Source organism: Toxoplasma gondii, chromosome III (assembly GCF_000006565.2).
Source record: "Toxoplasma gondii ME49 chromosome III, whole genome shotgun sequence".
Classification (NCBI taxonomy): Eukaryota; Apicomplexa; class Conoidasida; order Eucoccidiorida; family Sarcocystidae; genus Toxoplasma; species Toxoplasma gondii.
Genome location: NC_031470.1, coordinates 1,662,494 through 1,684,180, shown reverse-complemented (window position 1 = coordinate 1,684,180; position 21,687 = coordinate 1,662,494). Strand labels below are relative to the sequence as shown.

The 21,687-nt window shown below is 51.0% G+C and overlaps 1 protein-coding gene across 1 annotated transcript in view; it reads right to left on the bottom strand.

The window, feature by feature from the left end:
- Positions 1 to 21,687, bottom strand: part of TGME49_254370 (guanylyl cyclase) — a 39,085-nt gene that overhangs the window by 8,909 nt on the left and 8,489 nt on the right. Inside the window, exons 9-40 of the mRNA XM_018781054.1 lie at positions 20,805 to 21,190; positions 19,347 to 20,372; positions 18,467 to 18,699; positions 17,493 to 17,622; positions 16,683 to 16,803; positions 16,269 to 16,372; positions 15,890 to 16,059; positions 15,313 to 15,405; positions 14,853 to 14,959; positions 14,431 to 14,507; positions 14,062 to 14,175; positions 13,430 to 13,487; positions 12,963 to 13,066; positions 12,132 to 12,398; positions 11,193 to 11,538; positions 10,622 to 10,725; positions 10,021 to 10,178; positions 9,296 to 9,414; positions 8,763 to 8,845; positions 8,089 to 8,245; positions 7,608 to 7,719; positions 7,226 to 7,316; positions 6,763 to 6,832; positions 6,079 to 6,263; positions 5,106 to 5,228; positions 4,664 to 4,735; positions 3,975 to 4,133; positions 3,299 to 3,364; positions 2,017 to 3,057; positions 1,512 to 1,671; positions 786 to 889; positions 202 to 350 (exon numbers count right to left, since the gene is read on the bottom strand). Coding sequence (XP_018638137.1) covers positions 202 to 350; positions 786 to 889; positions 1,512 to 1,671; positions 2,017 to 3,057; positions 3,299 to 3,364; positions 3,975 to 4,133; positions 4,664 to 4,735; positions 5,106 to 5,228; positions 6,079 to 6,263; positions 6,763 to 6,832; positions 7,226 to 7,316; positions 7,608 to 7,719; positions 8,089 to 8,245; positions 8,763 to 8,845; positions 9,296 to 9,414; positions 10,021 to 10,178; positions 10,622 to 10,725; positions 11,193 to 11,538; positions 12,132 to 12,398; positions 12,963 to 13,066; positions 13,430 to 13,487; positions 14,062 to 14,175; positions 14,431 to 14,507; positions 14,853 to 14,959; positions 15,313 to 15,405; positions 15,890 to 16,059; positions 16,269 to 16,372; positions 16,683 to 16,803; positions 17,493 to 17,622; positions 18,467 to 18,699; positions 19,347 to 20,372; positions 20,805 to 21,190 — 6,289 coding nt within the window. The remainder of the gene's footprint in view (positions 1 to 201; positions 351 to 785; positions 890 to 1,511; positions 1,672 to 2,016; positions 3,058 to 3,298; positions 3,365 to 3,974; positions 4,134 to 4,663; positions 4,736 to 5,105; positions 5,229 to 6,078; positions 6,264 to 6,762; positions 6,833 to 7,225; positions 7,317 to 7,607; positions 7,720 to 8,088; positions 8,246 to 8,762; positions 8,846 to 9,295; positions 9,415 to 10,020; positions 10,179 to 10,621; positions 10,726 to 11,192; positions 11,539 to 12,131; positions 12,399 to 12,962; positions 13,067 to 13,429; positions 13,488 to 14,061; positions 14,176 to 14,430; positions 14,508 to 14,852; positions 14,960 to 15,312; positions 15,406 to 15,889; positions 16,060 to 16,268; positions 16,373 to 16,682; positions 16,804 to 17,492; positions 17,623 to 18,466; positions 18,700 to 19,346; positions 20,373 to 20,804; positions 21,191 to 21,687) is intronic.

Sequence of the window (21,687 nt, the reverse complement as noted above, 5' to 3'; positions counted from 1 at the left end):
CGAACACACAGGAGATGAGACAGAGGAAAAACAAAAACGAGTATGAACATGATGGACAGCGAAAAGAAGGAAAGCAGAGAGGGGGCAGAAGCAGCGAAGGCAGAGAAGAAGAGAAGAGAGACAGCGAAATGAGGAACCGGAAACAAAAGAAAAAGGAGAACAGGAGAGAAGAGCCACTCGAGAAAAGGTTTGTAAACTTACAAGAAAGATGATGAGGGCTTGTTCAATTGTGTTAATGTTGGACTTGTTGTTGTAAAAGTGCGTTCGATAGCGCGCCTCGAGATTCTTGTCTTTGAATTTGAGAAGCAGCCACTCACTCGATACGCCGATTCGCGTCACTCTGTTTTGCTCTATAAAAAAAACAACTCGCTTCACCTCCACGCAAGTGTTTGTGTTCCGAAACGCATGCATCGCACACCGCTTGACACACACACACACACAAACATAGATACATAGATGTTTAAATGCTTGCATGTTGACATCTGTGGAGAAACGGATTCGCAGCTACGTGGAGGGATGCCTCCATGTCTGTCCAGTCGTGCATCAATACTAATCGAAACATATGCACTGATACAGCGAAGCAGATCTACAAAGAGATAGAAATGCAGACTGAGAGAGACACTGCAAGACGCCCAGCTACCGGTCGGGACCCGAGCGATCTGAATGGAATCTTTAATGAACGTCACTCGAAACGCTCCACAGAGAACACTTTAGGCAGAAACCTGCTCTTTGACGCGAGGAGGCTAGCCGACTGCAAAAGGAGACAGGCTTTCCCGTCGACATACCCAGGTCTTCGTCATCGACCGACGTCGGCGAGACGCGGCTATCCATGGGTGTGTCCGCACTTGAGGGGCTCGCAGCTTCAGAAGGAGCGGCCGGTTTGCGCCGCCTGCAAGAAAAAGACAGTTCAGCTTGCTCCCGGAAACAGCTGACTTCTCAAGTCCCTCACAGGTATCCAGAATCACACAAACATCCACATATATACACATATATATATATATATATACGTACACGGAAAGATACGTGTATACCGGGGGTTTCGTCCAGAATGACGAACGCGGTGGAGGATAGCCCAAAGACACACAAAAGCGAGGGCTTCGTGTAGTGAAACGAAGATGTGTGTCTGCGTCGAAGCTTCTCTGGAGATATGTACAACGTTTTCTGTGACGTGAAGGCCTCCAGTTGCCGACGTCTCCAGTGACTCGTTTGGACAGCCTGTTGGAGCTTCAGATATTTCAATCTCAGAGCACATAGAGAACCGTCAAGACTCTACGGAAAACAAACGCGATTTGCCGCTGTGGACGTTTCACAGTCAATTGGACGAAACAACTGACCAGTCGCTTAACATGTCCGTAGTGAGAACACCTTGTAACGCGTCCACTGGAAAACTCCAAGTACAGAGGAGGCTTGATCGTGTGGGCGTTTTTGCCGATTCAAAAGGTATGGCAGACAGACAAAAAAAGATACCTGTTTCGACGAAAAGAGAGAACATGTGGACTCTTGAGACTCACCTGAAGAGAGAAGCAAACGACTGGCCGGCGGCGCGCACCAGACTCGCAGAACGAAACAGTTTCCAGCCTTGCTGCTTCTCTGTCTCTTGTCCTTTCAATCCCTGCGGTAGCCCTGACGGAGGCGCCGCGTGGTCCGGTTGCGGAGACGCGCCGCCCTCTCCTAAAAACAAAAATCAAGAACGGACAGGCAGAATTAGCTCACTTTTTCGTTTTCCCACTGTCTCTACTCCGTTCTCTCCCTATCCTTCTCCAGACCTAATTCGCTGCTCTCTTGTTTTCCATACGCTTTTGAACTCGTTCTCTGGCGTCCTCTCTCCCGTGCTTGTCCCTTCTGTTGCACAGGCTCTGCCGTTCTCTTCCTATCTCTTGTGTTCTCTACCTCTGTCTATCCCTTCCACTTCCAGCGCTCGGTCCTCTCTCGTCTGCGCACTGTGTGGAGCAGACCTCTCGTTCTGTTGCGTCCTCTCCAGCTGCCTTTCTTCTCCTCCCCTCAGCCCTTGCTTACGGGCATCTGACGCATCCCTTTCGGAAACTCGCTGGCCATTTGCGTCTCGAGACTCGGTTTCTGGAGAGGCGAGAGCCACTTCAGATTCTCTGCCTTCCTTTGCAGTCTTCTCTTCTTCCGTGGGAGCCGCGCATCCATGCACGATTTCGCTGCGAAAGGCCTTGAGAAGGGCCTTGCGTGTAGGTGTGTGGGGTGGAGCGTCTCCCCCGGACCTCTTCGCGGGTTCCTGCTCGTTCGCCTCCCGAGCTTGTCGCCGCAGTTCCTCCTTGATCTCGTCCAGAGGCACTTCGTCGTGGTCTGCTTCCGAACTCTCTCCAGCTGCCTGCTCGTCTCCCGACGAAGCGAGGAGCTTCGCGACGATGTCCGCTGTCCTTGCGTGTCTGTGCGCTGTATCGCGCTGCCCTCTCAGTTCTTCGTCGATCCACTGGAGAACCTTGGCGACCTTCTGTTGTCTCCTGTAGATTCGCAGAAGCTGCTGTGTTGTCATGGACTCGTAGTCGAAGCGGCTGTCTCCTCTCGAATCCTCTCGCCGCCCGGCAGGCCTGCGATCTGCGCGTGCACTCGCAGCGATGTTGCTGCCGAGAGCCGATCCCTCTTTCTCGCTTTGACGCGTTCCCTCTGTCTGTCCAGGGGAGAGAATCAAGCGCGCGCCCTCTCCTCGTTGAGGCTCTGCAGCTCCATGCTCCTCCGCATTTTGGAAGAGGAAGCGGGAGCAGCGTCGCGGCTGCGCTGCACCGGCCTGAGAGACTGGGAAGTCGTCGCTCGCGACTGCGTGCGACCCTTCGTTCCTGAGACGTCGCACATCTTCCACTGCCTTTTCGACGGTGTCTTCCACGACGCCTTCCTCGTCGATCTCCACTTGGATATCCTCTTCGATCGCCTCGGCCGCCGCCGCATCTGCCGCTGTCTGACTCTCTCCTCGAGACCCCACAGAAGCGAAACAGCCCATCGCCTCGCCCGTATGTACACCCGACGACGCACCCGCAGTCTCCAGCTGCCTGGGCAGGGAAGCGGTCGACCGCCGCGACTCGCCGTTTTGGCCTGAAAAGAGAAAAAGGACATTCGTTCACTTCACGTCCTGCAGGTCAGTGCACAGAGGGAGGCCGGGCACCGCTAACATGGAGAAAGCTCGGAGAGCATGGAAGAGAAGCGTCCGAACGGGAAGGGTACGCGAGACAGAGAAGACGAAGCAGAACGAGAGAGCTTCGAAGCAGAAACGCACATTAGGAAAGACGACACCAGACACCTCCATAAAAATCAGGCGACGCAGGTGCTCCCTTACCTCCTGTTTCCGAGATCACGTCTCCCTCGTCTGCTTCTTGATCGTCGAAGTGAGGGTAAGGCGAACCTGCAAGGACACAAACAGACGCCAGTGATACACTCGTGACAGAAATGACAGAAGACACACAACGAAACCCAAAACCACAAATCGGCACCCAGAGACATTCAAAAAACAATACAGATATACACAAACGAATATGCACTACATAAATCGATTTCTCTGCGGGTCCTTCTTCTACATGGAGGGATATCATGGACACACAAAGAAGGCGTCTGAGACTCTCAGTTGCGCGTTTTAATCCCCTGCATGAATGAGAGCGGAGCGGATCTGCGCAGCACCGCCGTCCTTCAGTGCGGCCTCGATACATCCGAATCGATCATCTCCACAGGCATGTTACACATAAAATAAAAACACACATAATACACATGCAGGATAAAGAGATTCTCGGGTCTCCACGTACATATATTCATGCATGAAAAAGTCTCTTCACATATATGCATATATACAGATATAGATAGATAGTTATACTAACTACGGATTTATAATTGAGGTAAATCTAACATATCGACCTGTATTCATATAGGGGTAAGCAGGAACATAGGTCTACATTGTTGCAGTTTGCGTAACAGAGAGATATGTCGGGAACATGTTCTCGTGCGTCGCATTTTAAACATACCTTTGACTCTGACGAGAAGATAGGTGTTCATCAGACCTTTGCCTTTGACTTCTGTGTGTCGTGATTCATATTCCAGAGTATCGTCCCCCTTGACAAGCTCGTAGGAATCCTCAGAAATGTGAATGTAGCCCGGCTGTCCGGTGGTCTTCATACGACTTGCTGTGGGGACAAAACAAAGCGGAAGTTCACACTCGAATCGGAGCGCCCAGAAAAAGCGATGAAAATCACAGAACCGAAATACGTGCACGCTTGTATGTGACACCCATGTGTATGAACTCTTTCTCACGAAAATATATACGCAAATATATATATATATATATAGGTAAGGAGGACAAAGGAGCCCACACAGACATATAAAGTGCAGCAAGCACTCGCTTGAAGAACACAGTCTGGACGGGCGTTCCGAGTCTCAAGCCTATTCAAGTGTATATACGTCGACACATACGTGAACGTTTGTGTACAGAAATGCATCTCTAGACAAAAATGACTCAGCTGGAAATTGCAGAATTCACTAACAGGAGAACTGGGAAAACGGGGAGACAAAAACAGTCACACAGATATCCAAGAACATATATATATATATATATATATATAAGTTGAGTACAAGCAAAAGAACCCAGACACATGGACGCAGACTTGGCAAAACGTGAACAGGAAAAATTCTGGAAGATCAGGAGTTCCTCAAATACCTGTGTTGACAGTGTCTCCGAAAAGCGCGTATTGGGGCTTCTTGGCCCCGACGACTCCACTGATGACACGACCTGGAGGGACGCATGCAAGCAGAAAGTCACCCACAGATCATTCGACGTTACTTCAACGCTTGCACCCGAGTGGCTCGCGCAGAAGTTCGATACGAAGACAGAGAAGAGACGCGCAGCGGCCCACTGCGAGAGGGAGAACAGAGGAAGCGGATACGGAAGGCGAGAGACTGCTTAAGAACCTCCTCCGATGGATTCGACAAACGACAGTGGGAGGAGAGGATCTCCGGGGAGAAACTATTCGTAGAACAGGGAGACGAAACGGAGGGGAGAAAGCGCCAGACACACACAGGAGCCGGTACCTGAGGCATTCGACCGTAAGCAGTTCTTCCACAGTTGGCAAACGACGCGAATACCTGTACGGAAAACCTACCTGAGTGAATTCCAATCTTTACGCGAATTCTTTGCGGACGAGACTGGAGGACAGTGCGCACGACACTGCCTGTTTTCTGTCGGTGGAACCGGCTGCTGTTCATGCGACTGCCCATGGCGACACCTAAAAAAAAGCAAATGTCGTTGACGAACTCCTGCTCCCCGAACTGGCGTCTCTGGAGACTCCTTTGCACGCATCAAGAACTAGAAACATGCCCCCCAGTTTCCCTCACCACTCCTCCTTAAAGTCTCCAGGGACAGCCGCGTTCAGAGAGACCGGCCAGCGGCAACAGACTCGGTTCGATGAGTGCATAGCCTGCGACCTGACTTCCTAAAACGACCAAGCTGAGGCCTACAGAGAAGATGTTTGTGAAGAAGACGGCTGGCCGCCTCCGGCTCCCGGCCGACACCCTTCCAAGGGACTCCTTCAGACAATGAGCATGTTCCCAGTTTGGGTCCCCAAGTGTCTCCTCTACAGAACTGCGTGGACGGTCGTGCGGCGCGTCTACTCCCTGTAGTACCGACTACCGTGTGAAGCATTTCGTCAACTCCTTAGCATCACAGAGCCTTCAAGCACTGCATGGCTTTTCAAGTCTACGCTGAGTGTCAGTACACCTGGTGTACCCCCGAACACGATGGCCATGAAAGCACAAGAGACTTTGGATGCTGGTCCCCGAATGTCGCTAGTTGGCCATGGATATCTTTTTCTAAATGATCTCTTCTCACTCTTCCTTCATCACGTCTCCTGCCCTTCTCCCTTCCCTCCCCTTGCCGCCTCTCTCCACCCCCTCACTTACCTTCGTCGTTTTCCTAATCACTACTCTTGCCTCTTAACACAGATATACTTTCTACTCCTCACCCACATAGTATACATGTTAAATCCATGCATCCATATCTATACCTATATCTATCTATATATATACATGTATGTTCATTTAATTCAAACATCAATGTGATTCTTTTTTGTTTCGTACCAGAGTTGTGACCATGGAGAGAAAGCCGAGGCTCCATGTGGTTGCCCGAAGCCTCAAGATTGGAGGCAGACACCGCGGGGCCGACGGCTGAGCTCGAGCCGACAGCAGACCCCGATAAAACTCCCTGATTGCTTTTCACTTCGTAGCGAATCTGTGCAGCGACTTCCAGCATCGCCAGTGCCATGCTGAAACAAAGCAAACATTGCACAATCAACGTTTGCACAGACATACGTATACACACATGTATAAATGTGTACCTAAACAGCTGTGCATGTACGCACATACAAACATATATATATATATATATATATATATATATATGCATACATGTATATACATATGAATATGTACGCATATATACATATATATATATATATATATATACTTTGATATTAAGATATATGTGATACAAGCTTGTGAACGTACTGAAGTACTAAAGCACCTAAATTTAAGTATTCTACAAAGGGATATGCTCAGGAATTTCCATGTGTGTATGCGCATGAGGAGGGGGGGGGAGACAGCGTGAGGAAGAAATTGTGTGCATGCACATGCGAGGGAATTTTCTCTGGATAATGAGTTGCCGATGGGGACGAAACGCACAGAAGAAACGGCGGAAAGAAAGCTCTAAAACAAACGAAGAGTGCAAGGAAAGGCAAAAGAAACGAAAGAAGGCAGGGGCCGTACTCGAGGGCGTCGCATGCGTCTTGCTGGTACGATGCCGGTGATGCTTCGCGACCAGGCTGGAGGCCGGCGGCTGAGAGGAGACAAAGACAATAATAAAGCAAGACGGAAAAAAGAGATGGGAGAACGAATTCCACTTACACAACGAAAGTCTACGCGTGAGACCAGAGATGAGGCGAAACGTGAAGAGAGGGCAAATAGGAGCTAAAAAAACAAAAGAATAAAGCAACGTAGGAGACGCAGACATGTATTTATACATATATGTATCAGTGTCTCATTGAAATGTATGCAGACATGCAATTTGCTGTTGAATTCCTGCGAACGCTGGCGCACAGGAAAATGCCGATAACGTGAGAGAGGCTTTGGAGTGAGGAAGAGGCCTCCCTTTAATGGTCGTGAGTAACCGAGAGCAGAGAGGAAGAGAACTGCGGAGGAGCAACAAAAGTGAAAAAGCGAGGGGGCCTACCTGCCAGGTAGGTTTCGAAGACGGTCTCGATTTTTGTGCAACCAAACTGTTCGGCACTGCGGTCGAAGCAGAGAAAAAGAGAATCCAAGACCTGAGGCAAACGCGCAAGAGAGAACATGCGTTTTGCGTGAAAAACAGCGAACTGAAAGGTTCGAAACCAGCGAAACGCAGAGAAAAAGAGTCGTCGACCGTCGTTCCAGAGTTCCGAACAGACAGACAAGGCGTCGGCTACGGCGAAAGAAAAGGACAGAGAAAAAAAAACGGCAGCGTTTACTTCACTTTTTCTGGAAAGATCGTCTCCCCTGTTTGCCCTAGAGATAAGCAAAGGGCATGTGTGACGATGAAAAGGTCCGTTCCTCGCGGAGAATCTGAAAAGAGTTACCTCGACGAGACGCGTCGGTTCGATGGATGCGACGACATGCTGGAATTCGTAGACATCGCAGAAAATGACTGACACAGTTCCTCTGTCTTCGGCCTTGAGGGACGTCGGAATCCTGAATGGAACACAAACAACACAAAAGCGTCACCTCCCGTTGCTCTCATCATCAAACGCTCTTGTACATACATGCCAATAAACACAGACTGGCCAACATGTGCATAGCTATACAAGCCGTAGATAACTCTACCTACGCTTATATGCATATATAGCATATATATATATATATATATATATGTAAAAAGACTGAGATTCGTGCAGAAGAAATCAAAAGTATATCTAGGCACAATAATCGGAGTCGACTCAAGCAGCGGGATGACAGAGACAGTGCGCCGCCTGTGAATACACTTGACCTTTCTTGACCGTCTCCAGCATTCTTGAGACGACAGCGTCAAGATCGTACGACGCATGCTACACTTGTCCATACCCTTCTTCGTTGAGTTCCGAGTTAATCATCTGGTCGACGACGAAGGAGGGAAGCATCGTGTTGAGAATTTCTCGTTGCTTCCTGCGAGACGCGTCCACTGAGTAGTCCAGCAAGAACGACTTGCGCTGGTTGTACTCCAGGCGATAACCGACAAAGGCTGAAGAAAGGGATGCGGTTTAGCATCACACCTCAAAAAGAATTTCTTACAAAGAGGCAAGCAGACACAAAAATGCCACTTTGCAGCCTCTCTCTCCTGATCGACACGAACTCATCCACAGACTGTGTCCACTGTATACTAATATATCTATCTATCTGTACATTTATTTATATTCGTATATAAATATATATATTTGCAAATATCTATATATATACAAATATATACGCACCTATTGACTTGCACACACAAGTACACATAGCTATAGGCAAAGAGCTATGTCGCTTACCTGGATGTACATCGATGAAGCTATACACATGCGCACAGATGTTTGTGCTTGATGTAGACGTTGGCTGTTTACAGTCTCCATTCATGAATGACAGGGCAGAACCTAGATATGACATGTCATCCATCTGCTGCTTTCCCTTGGAGAAATGCCATGTTTCCGAAACCGTGTGCGGAGACAAAAACAGAAGAATTCCGTGGACAGGATGTTTCTTTCCAAAGTCCAGCCACTCACCGACAAAGACGTCTATGCCAATGAACAGTGGAATGTAGTGGACGAAATTTAGTGGGGGCAAGTACTTCTTATCGAGCATGAATCTGCAAGGAAACAGAAAGGCAACGGCGTCGGAAACAGAGTCGAAAGACTCGAGGAACAAAGAAGCGACATGCCAACTCACGCAATTCCCGAAAAAAAATTTTTCCGTCCAATAACCGGCGTTCCGAGGAAAAAAAACGGCCCGGGAACAGACACGCGACGAAACAAAGGAGAGCTGAACAGTCGAGTTCGACCGACATGAATTACGAGCAAGATGCAGACCGTAGCTTCCAGATTCTCTAACTCAGATTGGGGGCAAACAGACCTCGCAACGCGATCCTCGCCACAGATGCCCTGTCCAGATGTGCGTGTCTCCAGAGAACCTTGGTGTCTCTGCGACTTTTGTATTCGCAGGGAAACGCACTGAACCGTTGCACGCTTAGGGTGAAACAGACGTCGCAGGGAAGAGCGCGAGATGCTCTGTTCGTCTTCTACCCTCTTCTCCTGTTTACCGGGCAACGGTGACGATGAGGAAGAGAATGTTCCACACGACAGCTTGGAGGAAGGAAATGCGAAGAATAACGAAGGTGAAGACTGGAAAGAGAACAGACGTGAGGGTGCCGTCAACATGCTGCAAACGAGACAGGCAAGTCCGGCGCTGTACTCATGAGATCCCTGCAAGAATCTAGCGTTTTCTCTCGACGTCGTTCAAGAGAAACTCATCAGATCCCTACCCCACAAGCACACAGGGAGAAATACGGATAGGTGGAAGTCTGTTCCTCGAGAGAAGGGGAAAGAGGAAAGAAGCCCAAAGGGAGAAAAAGAGAACATCTTCTGCAAGACTCCAAAACAATCGAGACAGAGCCTCTAATTGCGAAGGCCCGCGCCGAGATCCGGCGTACAGTCAAATGCGCGTCAGAGGTTGATAGAAAGCTTCTGATAAGTTGTATGATTGGCAAAAAGGCAGAAAGGGACTTCGCGCGACGCTGTACGAAATTCACCAGCATCCTGAGTGTCTTAACCGTTCCTCGTTCCCTCTGTTCTCTGACAACAGAGCCCCGCTGGTTCACCCCACTCTTCCAAGCGTGTTGCGAAGGTCTTCACCGGTAAACCGGAAGAGAGAGAAAAGCGGAGAGTTTTCAACGCCTTTGCGAATACGATATTCACTTTGAAAGTCGCCTTTTGCGTCTTATCTGTGCGCAAGGAACAGACGTGGAAGTTCCGCACAGACACCTACCGAGGCGGTGTAGAAGACGATGCTGGAGGAAACCATGAGGAAGACGATTGAATTGAGAATGAGCGAAAAATGGTCGAGGAAAATAAAATCGTAGAAGGTGCAGACAACGACGGCGGCAAATCCGATTTCCACCACCAACGTCGGCACACACATCCAGGCTGAGGAAAAAGGAGAAGAAACAAAGACGTTGCTCCATGAGAAACATGGACAGAGCTCGAAGAAAAACGAACCAGTCGGAAAGAACGCAACACCGCAGAGTCGGCAACGCGTTTCTCGTAAACATCGAAAAAATGAAAGAGAGACGTAGATCCGCCTCTGTGTCCTCTGCTCTCTAAACACATAGGTCGAAAGAGAGCACAGGAAGGAAGAGATGAAAGCCTTGAATTCGACCCACTTCCCCGTTAGGTACACGCAGGGCATCGAAGGCACTGAAAAAGGTATTTTTCGCTCCAGACCGCAAGGAAGAGAAACAGCACCGAAAGCGAAGATATCGCTAGAGGGAAGTGAAGTGAACAAGACGAAGGGAGTAGACAGAAAGGCAGGTGTCGCCGGGAGAGGGCAAGAGCGAGAATCCCGGAAGGTGGATCTTCAGACGACTTACGCTCCATTTCTGTCTCGCCTGGGTTCCAGTGGATGTCAATGAAATATTCCGTTAAGAAGCTCAGAAGTTGATACAAGGCAATCAACATGAAGATGACGCGGTACCTGGGCAGGAAAAGCAGGCTCCGAACTTCCAGACGAAATTCGACGAGACGAACCAGCATGGAGGTCCCCACAGAGAGAGACGGCAGAACAGGAGTTCTAGTTCGAGTATGAACGCCTCCATGAGCACTCCACAGCACAAATCGAGTCCACGAAACAGCTTCAGCACTTTGTCGAGACTCGCAGAACATCGACACAGCAACTTGCAGACACTCCTCGAGAAACGAGCTGCTTTCACCGCGGCAGCTAAACAGCGATCGAGACTGCGTTGAAGCAACACAGGGGAGAATCGAGATCTTCCTCCAGAAAGCGAACGACATCAGTTGCAGTACAGGCACACCAGCCACATAGCGATGCATTCTACAGCTCTGTATTGCTCCTCCCATACATATATATAAGTAAAGAAACATATATACATATATATATATATATATACTTGTTTATATGCGCGTGTACAGGTACACGCTTACCAAGGCACGAGTCTTTTGAGGAACGACTTCTTGTTGTGTATTTGATAGTCGGCTTCAAGTTGCATGTCTTTGAAGCGCAGAGTGAAGCGGTTGATGAGGTGCGAAACCTTGACGAGTTTCGTGACGTTGTCTCCAGCCTTCTCCTGTTCCGAGCCGTTGCTGGACAAGCTGTTTTCGGTCTCCAAATCTGCGGCCATGTCGGCCATGGGCATGACACCGCCTCCGCCTCCGAAAACGGATTTGCTTCTCCCGGCGCCGGGCGCCCCAGTGCCGGCCGTGAGGCCCGCAGCGCCTGGCCCACAGGCGCTGCCCTTCCCGCCCAAGTCTCGCTGGACTCCGTCAGCACCTGCAAAGCAAACAGAGCCAGATGAGCAGTGGACGGAAGACGACGATGAGGGGGAAGAGAGTGTCTCCGGCACAGCCAGAGAAACGTCAGGTCGGTAGCAGGGTGTGCAGACGAGTCACTCAAGACACGACAAACGAGGAGACAAAACGCAGAGGGAAACCACTTCAGCAGTGCAGCCCAGGAGAGCCGCTACTGCACGATGTACGACTCACTCAGAGGAAGCGGAGACAAATCGAGCAGAGATTCGAGAAAAGGTACAAGCGTAGGTAAAAAGAGAGAAACAGTTCGGCAGGAAACACAGGGAGGAAAGAGAGAGGAAAAAAAGGCAGCGGTAGAGGAGAGTCCGAGATGGCAATGGATGCGAATCAGAATAATGGAGAGAAACACTTTTCCACTTGTCGCGATGATGATGGACTGAAACAACAACCAAGAAACGCATGGGACCCGTAGGAAGAGGGACTTCCCCGAAAAGGGAGGCCGCTGTGCAACGACGGCGAGCTCTTTGAAGCCTGTGTCAAAAAGAGAGATGTGTCAGCTTAGCCCCGTCAAGTCTCTGGCGTCTTGTGGCGTGAGAAAACGAAAAGAAGGATCACCTTTCTCGTCCGATGCTCCTGTGTAGGAGAGGAAGTTTTCGTTGATCCGGAAGCGCCGGGGCGGCGGCAAACGATCCGCGACACTCTTCCGACGCAGAGGGTTGAAGCGCTCACGCAACTCGGCACAAAGCGCCGGAGAAGCGGTGAAGTCATCGGCGACGTTCGGTGTATCCATCAAGCAACAGCCACCCATGAACCACAAACTCCTCTTGAATAAACTCCAGCAGGAGCCCATGCCGCAGAACAAGCCGTACTCATCGTGCCCGCCTGGTAAGGGGACAGCGACAGTTTTTGGAGCAGAAGACATCAAACCAAGAGAAACGCCGCCTCCTTAGCGACTAAGAGACTCTAGGACACACATAGAGAAAGACCGCGACAGAGGATGTCGAAAACAATCCAGAAAAACAGAGCTGCAGCTATGAATTTTCGTGTGACTTGGTTCGACGGACGGGGAACACAAGCTTCGGTATTGCCTTCAGCGGAAGCTTGCATGCAAATCATTCATTGATATAAAAGAACAACTCGACAACGAGCACCTTCACAGTATTCGTGAAGATATTTATCCGCACAAACGGACCTACACACACTCGGAGACATTTCTACTCAAACACACATGTGCATGTGTGTGTGGCGGGAGATGCGGACAGAGAGACGGCGACAAGGAAGAGACTGGGCTGTTCAGAGGTGGATAGGAAGCTTATGAGACAGATGAGGAAAGAAGGAAATCTGCAGACAGCAACCTGTGGTGGGTTTCCTTATCGACACAGAGATGACCATCGAGTTCTTAGGTATACAGACGGCAGCAAGAGAGCCTTGGCCGAAAATCCGCACCTGGAAGGAGTCGAGGTCGGGGCTGCGAGAAAGGGTGTTTAGAAGCTTTTCGGCGGTAGTTGACATCCGCCTGCTTTTGCGCGAGATACTGCTTTACAGATCCGCTGCAACGAAGAGAAAGAGGTAAAACGAGAACATGTCCGACAAGCGAGAAACGAAGGCCACACGCGACGAAGACCGACGCCCACGGCGAGTCTGCTGTCTGCGCCTTGGCTTGAGCGAGATGAGAATGACGGCCGACGCGCGAAGAGACAGAAGAGTGGAGGAACTGGCGAAAAGCGGAGAAAATCCTGAACTCGGTGAGACGCGACTATCCGCACAGGCGCACATTTCTCTACGTTTTCCGGTGTGAGCCAAGAAAGCAATCCGAGCGAAAGCCACGAGAGGCGAGACGCGGGGAAAGAGGAGCAGCGAAACAAAACGATTCGCACAGCCAGAGACGAGAAACGCAGCACACTCCTGCTGACCTGATATTTGGGAACAATGAAGAAGTGAAGACCTGAAGAAGCAGTTGCACGAGAATGCCTGAGGAGACGTCGAACACAGCAAGAAGGCAAACAGAAAGGAAGTGAAACGCCAGCAGGAAGAGCTACCTGGGTCCTTCGTCTGTTCAACACACTTGCGGTCCTCGCCCACTCTCTCCAACGCGCCGCTGGCCCGAAAGAACAAGACGAGAGAGGATGCGGATACACAGCAAGAAGAACGTCAGATCCGAAGAAACAAGCAGAAATGAAAGCCACACACACACACAATAAAGACCAGGCGCCTGCAGTCTAGACCCACGCATGGAGAATGACAATACGAAAGATGCAGAGGCAGAAAGCGACAGGTTGTCGAACAACAGAGGAGCCGTTCCGATCGATACGCCGCTCTCCGACCTTCAATATCACCACGCAGGGACGCGAATCACGAAGTAGCCGAGAGGTGAATCTCCGCGCTAGCCCTATCGTTCTTTGTCTCGCCTTTCCAGTTCAAATGCAGAGATGCGGACAGAGAGGAAGAAAAGTACAAATCAGTGCAGCTGCAACGTGTTGGAGTTCACCCGCTACGACGCGGAGACAGCAAATGCAAAGGAACCAATTTTTGACTTTGTTCTCACCAATGGATACCCAGAGGGGTATTAAGAAGTAGAGCATGGGCCAGGCAAAAACGACGCGGCCTGCGAGTTCCATGTAGCGTCGCGGCCACCCCGTGACAGAGTACAAAAGTACCGCTGAAAAACAACAAAGCCGCACTCTCTTTCTTCGTATAGAAATACGTTGGGCGTGCATCAACATTCCCTTTCTCGCTACAGCGACGAGACGAACGAGAGCGCGATCTAGACCTGAAGTGTGAGGCCCCTTCCTGACAGACAGGAGACAACTGAGAGGCTACCTTGGCGTAGAAAGCGAACTCTGTGTTTCCCCAGTCACTGACGTCGGCCCTGAGGGTTGTTGCTTTTCCCCCCCCTCGGCAAGAAAAGCCTTACTCGGGAAGAACATGATTGTGCAAAGGACGATGGTTGTGAAAAGGAACGTAGGCGTCCAGAGACTCGTCTCCAGGATGCTGAACAACAACAGACAGCGAGAGGCCATCACCGAAAAGGAGACAATTGTGACCGTCTCTGAGGTCGCTGTGCGGCGGAAGAGGAGACAGCTCGATCATGCCGAAACGGGCTTCTGACAAGCGGAAGAGAAAGCCTGGGAGACACTCAGAAAGACCGAGGCGAAGTCAACAGGACAGATAGCCCCAACCACGCGGAGAGGCGACACGAGACGAAACGAGGCCCCCAATAGGAGGAGAGAGAGAAGAGTGCAACATCGCTCCAGAAGCGTTGAACAGAGAGGCGAAACAAATCGTCTTGGAGAAGCAGATGTCCTCTTTCCAGGGAGACGCGCCAACTGGACGTACATCCGAACATTCGACTGCAGAAGCGAGCCGAAGAGCAGGAGAATGCCGTAGCTGTGGAACCCAAGGACTTGGCCATCGTGAAAGGTGTTGCCGTCCATCCACGTCGCCTGGACGAGAAAGGAGACAAATGAGGAAGCGCAAAACCACCTCCACTCTCTGACGTCTCCAGTCACAGACGGGTGGAAAAGCAAGGAGAATCTCCACACTTCCAGACTCGTAAGTCCTCGCTCACGCACTGCGCGCCGGAGACAAGAGAGTCCGACCGGTCCGCATCACAAGGGGCGTCAGCGAGAGAGAGAGAGACAGGGATCCGAAAAGAAAGCGAGTCGCGCCTGAAACTGTAAAAAAGATTTTCTTCACGAAAGAAAACACAGACAGAAGCTCGAGACGCCGCAGACAGACGTGAAGACAAAGGGGAGGAAGAGAGGTCGATCCCCGAAAAGTCGTTTTCTGCAAGTACCTGAAGGAGGTAGAAGATGAGAAACGAGTAGATAATGCCTTCGACAGTCCAGAGAATGAAGCGGAAGCCGTTGAAATACAGTCGCCGTCGCCCCTGCGTGCACGCACCGGCGAAGGGGGGTAAGGGAGTTGAGGGATAAGAAACGGAGAAAAGGTGAAGTCACCACGGAAACTGAGAAGGTCCGGAGACGCAGAGACAACACTCAGACGAACCCGCAAAACAGGAGAACAGCAACAAAAAGACAGAATTTGAAAGAGGACAAAAAACAGAGTTTCAGAGGTCACGAGAGACTGAACTCTACAGCAGCAAGACGAGCAGCAGGGGGACCAGACAGAGAGAAAAGAGAGACAAAGAGAGATCGACAGGCATACCAGCACAAAAGCGAAGATGCAGCAGACAGACTGGAAGACGTGGAGAAAGACGGCGAGATGGGGAGTAACACAGGCACAAAGATGGTTGCACAGAACGCCAGACGAAGAGAGAATCGTCGAATATGAGCGAGAGAAAAGGACAGATCAGAAAGCGTCGACAAAAAGGGGGTCGAACCGCGGACACAAACAGTCGCCTTGTGTCTCACCGGTGTGTAGAGGACAGGCACAGAGGGAAGAAGGTGCGTCGGCAGATCCTGGTCGCTGTAACCATGAATGATGCCTGGGAGCGTCGTCCAGAAGAAGTCGACAATCATGAGGAGCAGAGGATCGTACACCTCGACAGCAGACCAGAACGCCTGGGGCTGAAACAGGAAAGCTGAGAAAAGCGAAACAGAAAAACGGAACTGAGAATCAAGAGAAGCAAGCTGGATATTGCAGGACCGCCACCTTCCCGTTTTTCGGGATGATTCACGACCTCTGACGGATTCGCTAAGCCTCCGCTGTCTCTGTTCTTCTCTTTCTCTTGACCCTCTTCGAGCATGTTCGGCTCCGTCGCAAGCTCTCTGTGTCCCGCATCTTTCCTACTTGGAAGGCCAATGCACAGAGACTTGAAGAAACTCCAAAGAATGACTGTCGAAACGCGCATCAAACTCAAACGGCCGTGGACGAACAAAAGACGCTGAAGGAACCTGAAAAAGATATCCACAGACCCAAGAAAAACAAGCATCTTAACGCATAAGTATGTACACAGGTACATACAAGAAGCCGCTATGCAAACATAGAGACAGATAGATACACTGATCGATATCGACAGACAGACAGAAACATTGATAAACAGATGTAGATCGATATATACACAGATATGGATAGGTAGAAACTACTATAAAGCCGGCAAGCGACCCCCTGTCTGTCGATATGCAAGCTTCATCACGGAGTTTCGGCTTTACAGTTGACATAGGTTGCGTCTCAAATCGGGGCATGCAAGATGTGAATATTCACCTGAACTCTGTGAAGGAATAATCCGCGTAGGCCGCCGCAACAGCTGCGGCGCTATCCTTCCCGCGAATCGCAACGCCAACATGAGCCTCTTGAAGCATTGCAACATCATTTCCTCCATCTCCTGGAAAGGAAAAGTCATTGAGCATCCACGGAAGAAACAGTTGAAAGCAGCTGTTACGAAGCGAAAGAAGTAGACGAAGAGTAATCCACGAAAGTGTCACTGAAGAACGATCGCCTTAACAGAGATGCAGACTGAGCCACAAAAGAAAACATACTTCGTTTAAAGACTCCTCAAGAAACCGAATGAGGCGAACAAGTGCCTGATGCATGACAGTGACTCAGGATACAAGACAGCCACTCTACCTCGACTTTGTTCTCAACACAGATGACGGATGACGGATACTGAATCGTATGAACAACACTCTACGCCAGCATGGCAGTCACTCCTTCCTTTTGGTTCGCGGAGAAAACTTTTGCACTGGGGTTTCTAGTCCCGTGTTCCGTAGTGGCATTCGATCAGCTGGCGGCACGAAGCTTGCCGATTGTTTTGCATTGGGGGACCTAAAAAGCGTTCTTTCAAATTGAGTTTTTGGTCGTTGACTTCAGAACATCGTGCAATGGTTCAGCTCAGTAAACAGAGCGCTTCACTACCTCAACCAGGAGTCGAAAGGGGAAACACTGCTCCCTCGAAGAGCTACATTGTTCACTGTAGCTTCACTCGAAAAGCCGAGATGCATGCAAGCCAGTGTGGAGCCGCATGCCGACACGGAGAAAACGCGAACAAAAAGAAAAACAATGTCTCACACTTACCTACTGCCATGGTGATGGGTTGAGGAGTTAGGCGCTTCTTCACCAACCTGACCATCTCTGCTTTCTGGGACGGCGTGACACGAGCGGCGACGACAACATCCGAGCAGCAAGCCATGTTGAGGAAGTACGTCTGAAGAAAAGCACACTGCTTCTTGTTCTCTGTTTGAAAGTCGACAAAACTCGTCCCTCTCTTTCCGGCTGCCTTGCGCGTCTCCCAGCTGTTTTGCACAGAATATCTACGCTTTGCCTCTTCGGCACGACTTCGACGTGAAACGTGGAATGGTTTTCTTCTTTTTCCTCCCCCCTGAGAGTGCCTCCTGCACGCGAGCCCTCAGGATTCGCATTCCTAAACTAGAGGAACATGTTCTGCCAGGTAGGCTTTCTCGCCTACGTGGTGAAGGCCTTTTTTTGTCGACCGATATCAAGATCTACTGCAGTGTTCATGGCTGTCGCGTTAAGCGCGTGAAGACTAGTCTCATCCCGCGCATGTTTGAACACCAACAGGCACATACAAGCTCTCCCCACAAAGAGACATACCAGCATAAGCAGATGCATGCAACACCGAACTACAGAACCATATGCCGAAACGGATCCGAGGTCACCCTTACCATCTCGGCTACTCTCTAAAACGACTGTGGCACGGGAGTTCACTCTCAGTGCCACCTGCGTTGTCTGCCTTCGTTTCCTTCGTTGTGTCTCCCCACCCTCCGCTGACTCTCCCCTTTTGTGAGAAAGTGCATTCGCGAGAACGAGCCCTCGCATACCAGTGTACAGATGTCCCGATTATCGCCGTGGTCGTCACCCCCCGGAGATTCGTCTCGACCGAATGCCTGGTCCTCTAAAAAAGGTCGCGAATGAAATGCCTCGTTACAGACCTAGTGTGCATCTAGAAAAGCCGCTTCTCCCGAGACCTTGTGCGGCATGCACTCTCGTCGCCTCTTCCGCGTCTTGCACCTTTAGTCTCTTCCGTTTACCTGGAGATCTGGATGGTTCAAGAACGTCCGCAGATTCGGACCCGTGACAACGAGGCAAATGTGTTCGTCACTTCGCTTCAGCCTCCTCGCCTTGCGAAAAAGCTCGTAAAGCATCACACCTTCGCGCTTGGCTTTTCGGCCGCTGAACTCCAAGGCCGCGTGGAAGATGCGCGTACGCGAGGTCAGGAGGCGGCAGCTGTGGCAGATGTGCAGAGCGTATTCTACATTATCACCTGAAGGAAAAAAGGGAGCAACCAGAAAAAGGGTGAAACAAGAGTCCAGCAACTCACAAGGAAAACGCAGGAGCAGAGGAGGCGTAGACCTTCACTTGTGACTGTTGCAGAAAGCATGTACATTCACACAGACGGGCAGAGAGGGACAACACGGAAAATGCGACAGCGAGGCCGACAGAAAGAAGGAATAAGTTGTAGAGAGTAACAGAGAAACAGAAAAAGATAGATACAGAGTGAAAAGCCAAGATGGACATAGAGAAGATTACAGAAATCTCATGGCAGAGACAACACGCTGTTTAGCATATTGGAGACAGGCAGCGAGATGTGAATCTCCGAGGACAATCGACATGCCACACCTGACGGTGAGATATGTACCTCCATGTTCAACTTGTATGTTTTTATATGTATATAATTCACAAGCACAAATTTATAGACATATATATATGTGGCCATAACGAAAGAGACGGAAACATCTAGACGAATCAAATGAAAATCAACCACGACCAGCGTGCCAAGAATGCAACAGACACCCTCCCCCCCTTGCGGGGTTTACGCTCCCGTGCTCCCTCCTGCCCGTTTCACACATGTTCTATGAACTCCGGCGCTGCCTCTAGAAGCAGCGCTCCGATGCCTTGCACGCGGCGTACCAGTGACCATCCAGACGCGAATTCCAGCTTCCATCATGAGTTGCAGCGTTTCGGGGACTTGTTCCTGGAGTTTGTCGCGGACTCCAGTGATTCCCAGGTACTCTAAATCGCGTTCCATGTCTTCAGCCACTTCTTCGAGTCTCTCTGCCCGACAGTAGACACTTGCGCAGGCGTCCGTGTACAGGCGTTTGTACGTTTCTGTCTCTTCTTGCGTGAGGTATCGGCATGCGAGGGCCATCGTGCGGAGCCCCTGGAGGGAAAACCGTTTCAGGTGCTGTTCGACTAGAGCGATGTCTCCGAGGGCAATCAGCTCGTCTTCATCGTCGTCGAAAAACGCCGCACAGTAGTTCTCTTCCGAAGGTGTCCAGGCATGCCCATGGGCGCAGACTCCCGCGTTCCCCAAGTGCTGCGGAAGGCGATTCTGTGTCTTCTGAGGGAGGCGCGACGCGGATTCGGGACCGACGGCGTCTCCAGCTCGTGGCTCGGCTTGATCTCGATGGTGCCCGCCATGGCTGTCGCCAGTGTGTGCGTCGTGCCCTTCGAGCTCATGGCTTCCTTCGTCCCCTTCTGGACCATGTCCGCGTTGGTGCTGTTTGTCGTAGTTGTACAGCGCAGGGTTCAGAGACCTTAGCATCGAGTCTGCGCGTGCGAGGCGACTCCGCAGTCCCTCCTCCTCCTCGCCTTGGCTGTACGTTTGTCCAGAGGGGTTGACTGTCTCCGCCGCCTCGGGGCCTTCCAGCTGGTCTCCCGCCATGGGGGTCTCCTGGCCCGGCGGGACCGTGCGCGGCAGCGACACCGACCGGCTCGGCTGCAGTCGCGGGTCGCTGCCGCTGACGGAGCGGCGCACCGGTGGGCCTCCTGACCCCTTGGTGGAGGCGTTGGATTGGAGCCGCGATAGCGACACCTGAGGTCCACGCCCTCCAGAAAAACTCTCCGCGTATCGACTCAGGCACGAAAAACTCTGCCGAAAGTCGTGGCCTCGCGTGAAAGATGTAGACAGAAGGTCCAACATCGCCACGTCCGCGCCTGGGGGACAAGGTGACAAGACGGTGCAAATCCAAACGGCCAGATGAAACGCTAAGGGAGAGACAGGGTAACGAGTTCGGTAACAGGCTGAGAGTAAACAGAACACTCTAGGAAATTCAGGGCGGCTCAAGGAAGACAGAACTCAGTGTTTGTGTGTACACATGGTCTGTGAAATGACAACCCATCAGCACCCCGATACTCTTGAAACAAGCTTCAGGCGACGCTCTCTCCTCGATGGAATTGCAAGCAGCGAAAACGCAAATCCTGAATCACCTGAGCGCAGTCGTCGACCGCCCCCTTCAGGCCTTCTCGCATGTTGCACGCTTCGCTCGGAAGTAAAAAGACCTCCCCTCAAGATCGTTGTCTAAACTGGTCGCATGTGGACTGCAAACCTCTCCCCCTGACACGTATTGAAAACCCAGCAGTTCATACCTTTGACGTAGAGAATGGAGCCCTCAGTCCATTCTTGAGGTCTGACGACGATACTCATGCGGCCACGTTTTTGAGTGAATTCGTTAACGCCGATGATTTGCCACCGTCGCTCTTGTCCGTTGATGTTCAAAATCGCGTAGTTGTTGGTTCGCGAAACTAACGTGTAGCCCATGTGGGAGGCAGCCGAGACGAGACACTCTTCATCGGGGGAGGAAGCTTGGTACTTGATGATGCTGACTAAACTGCTTCGGCTTTCGCCAGTCCCCGTCACTGTGCTGAACCCCCCGTGAGTCGGCGGCTGCTGCGCTCTCTCCACAGACGAGGACCTCCCAACTGTCCGCGCCGACGCAGGGTCCGGGTCAGTGCCGCTGTTGCCTCGCGAGCCTCTGCAGGGAAAGAGAGAGGATCCGGGGATCGAAGCAGCGAAATCGAAACTGGACTCATCAGCATCAGCAAGAAATAGACGGGACGCTGGGAAACCACAATGCTCTATCCGCATACCAAGGCAGGGCGGCAATAGCGAGGGGGGGCTGTTCAAAGCGCATCAGGGAGCGAAAGCAACGGAGAGAAAAGATGAACAGCAATGTGCAGCACTCATCAAAAAACACAAAGTCGAGGAAAAACGTCTCTACCTTGAGAGGCGAGTTCTCGAACCTGTCCCCGAGAAAACTCTCACAAAGCACTGAAGAAAATCGTGAAAATCGCATTACGTCGTATCCAGCGACGACGCGAGCCCTAAAAACTCTGCGCACAGCGGTACCATCAAAGAGGGGGACGAGGACGAAACGTGGTAGATCCACGAAAAAACAGCCATGGAGAACGGACCAAGCAGACGCAAGTGAAACACAAGAAGGCCATCGTTTCGCGGCTTTCTCTTCTTTCT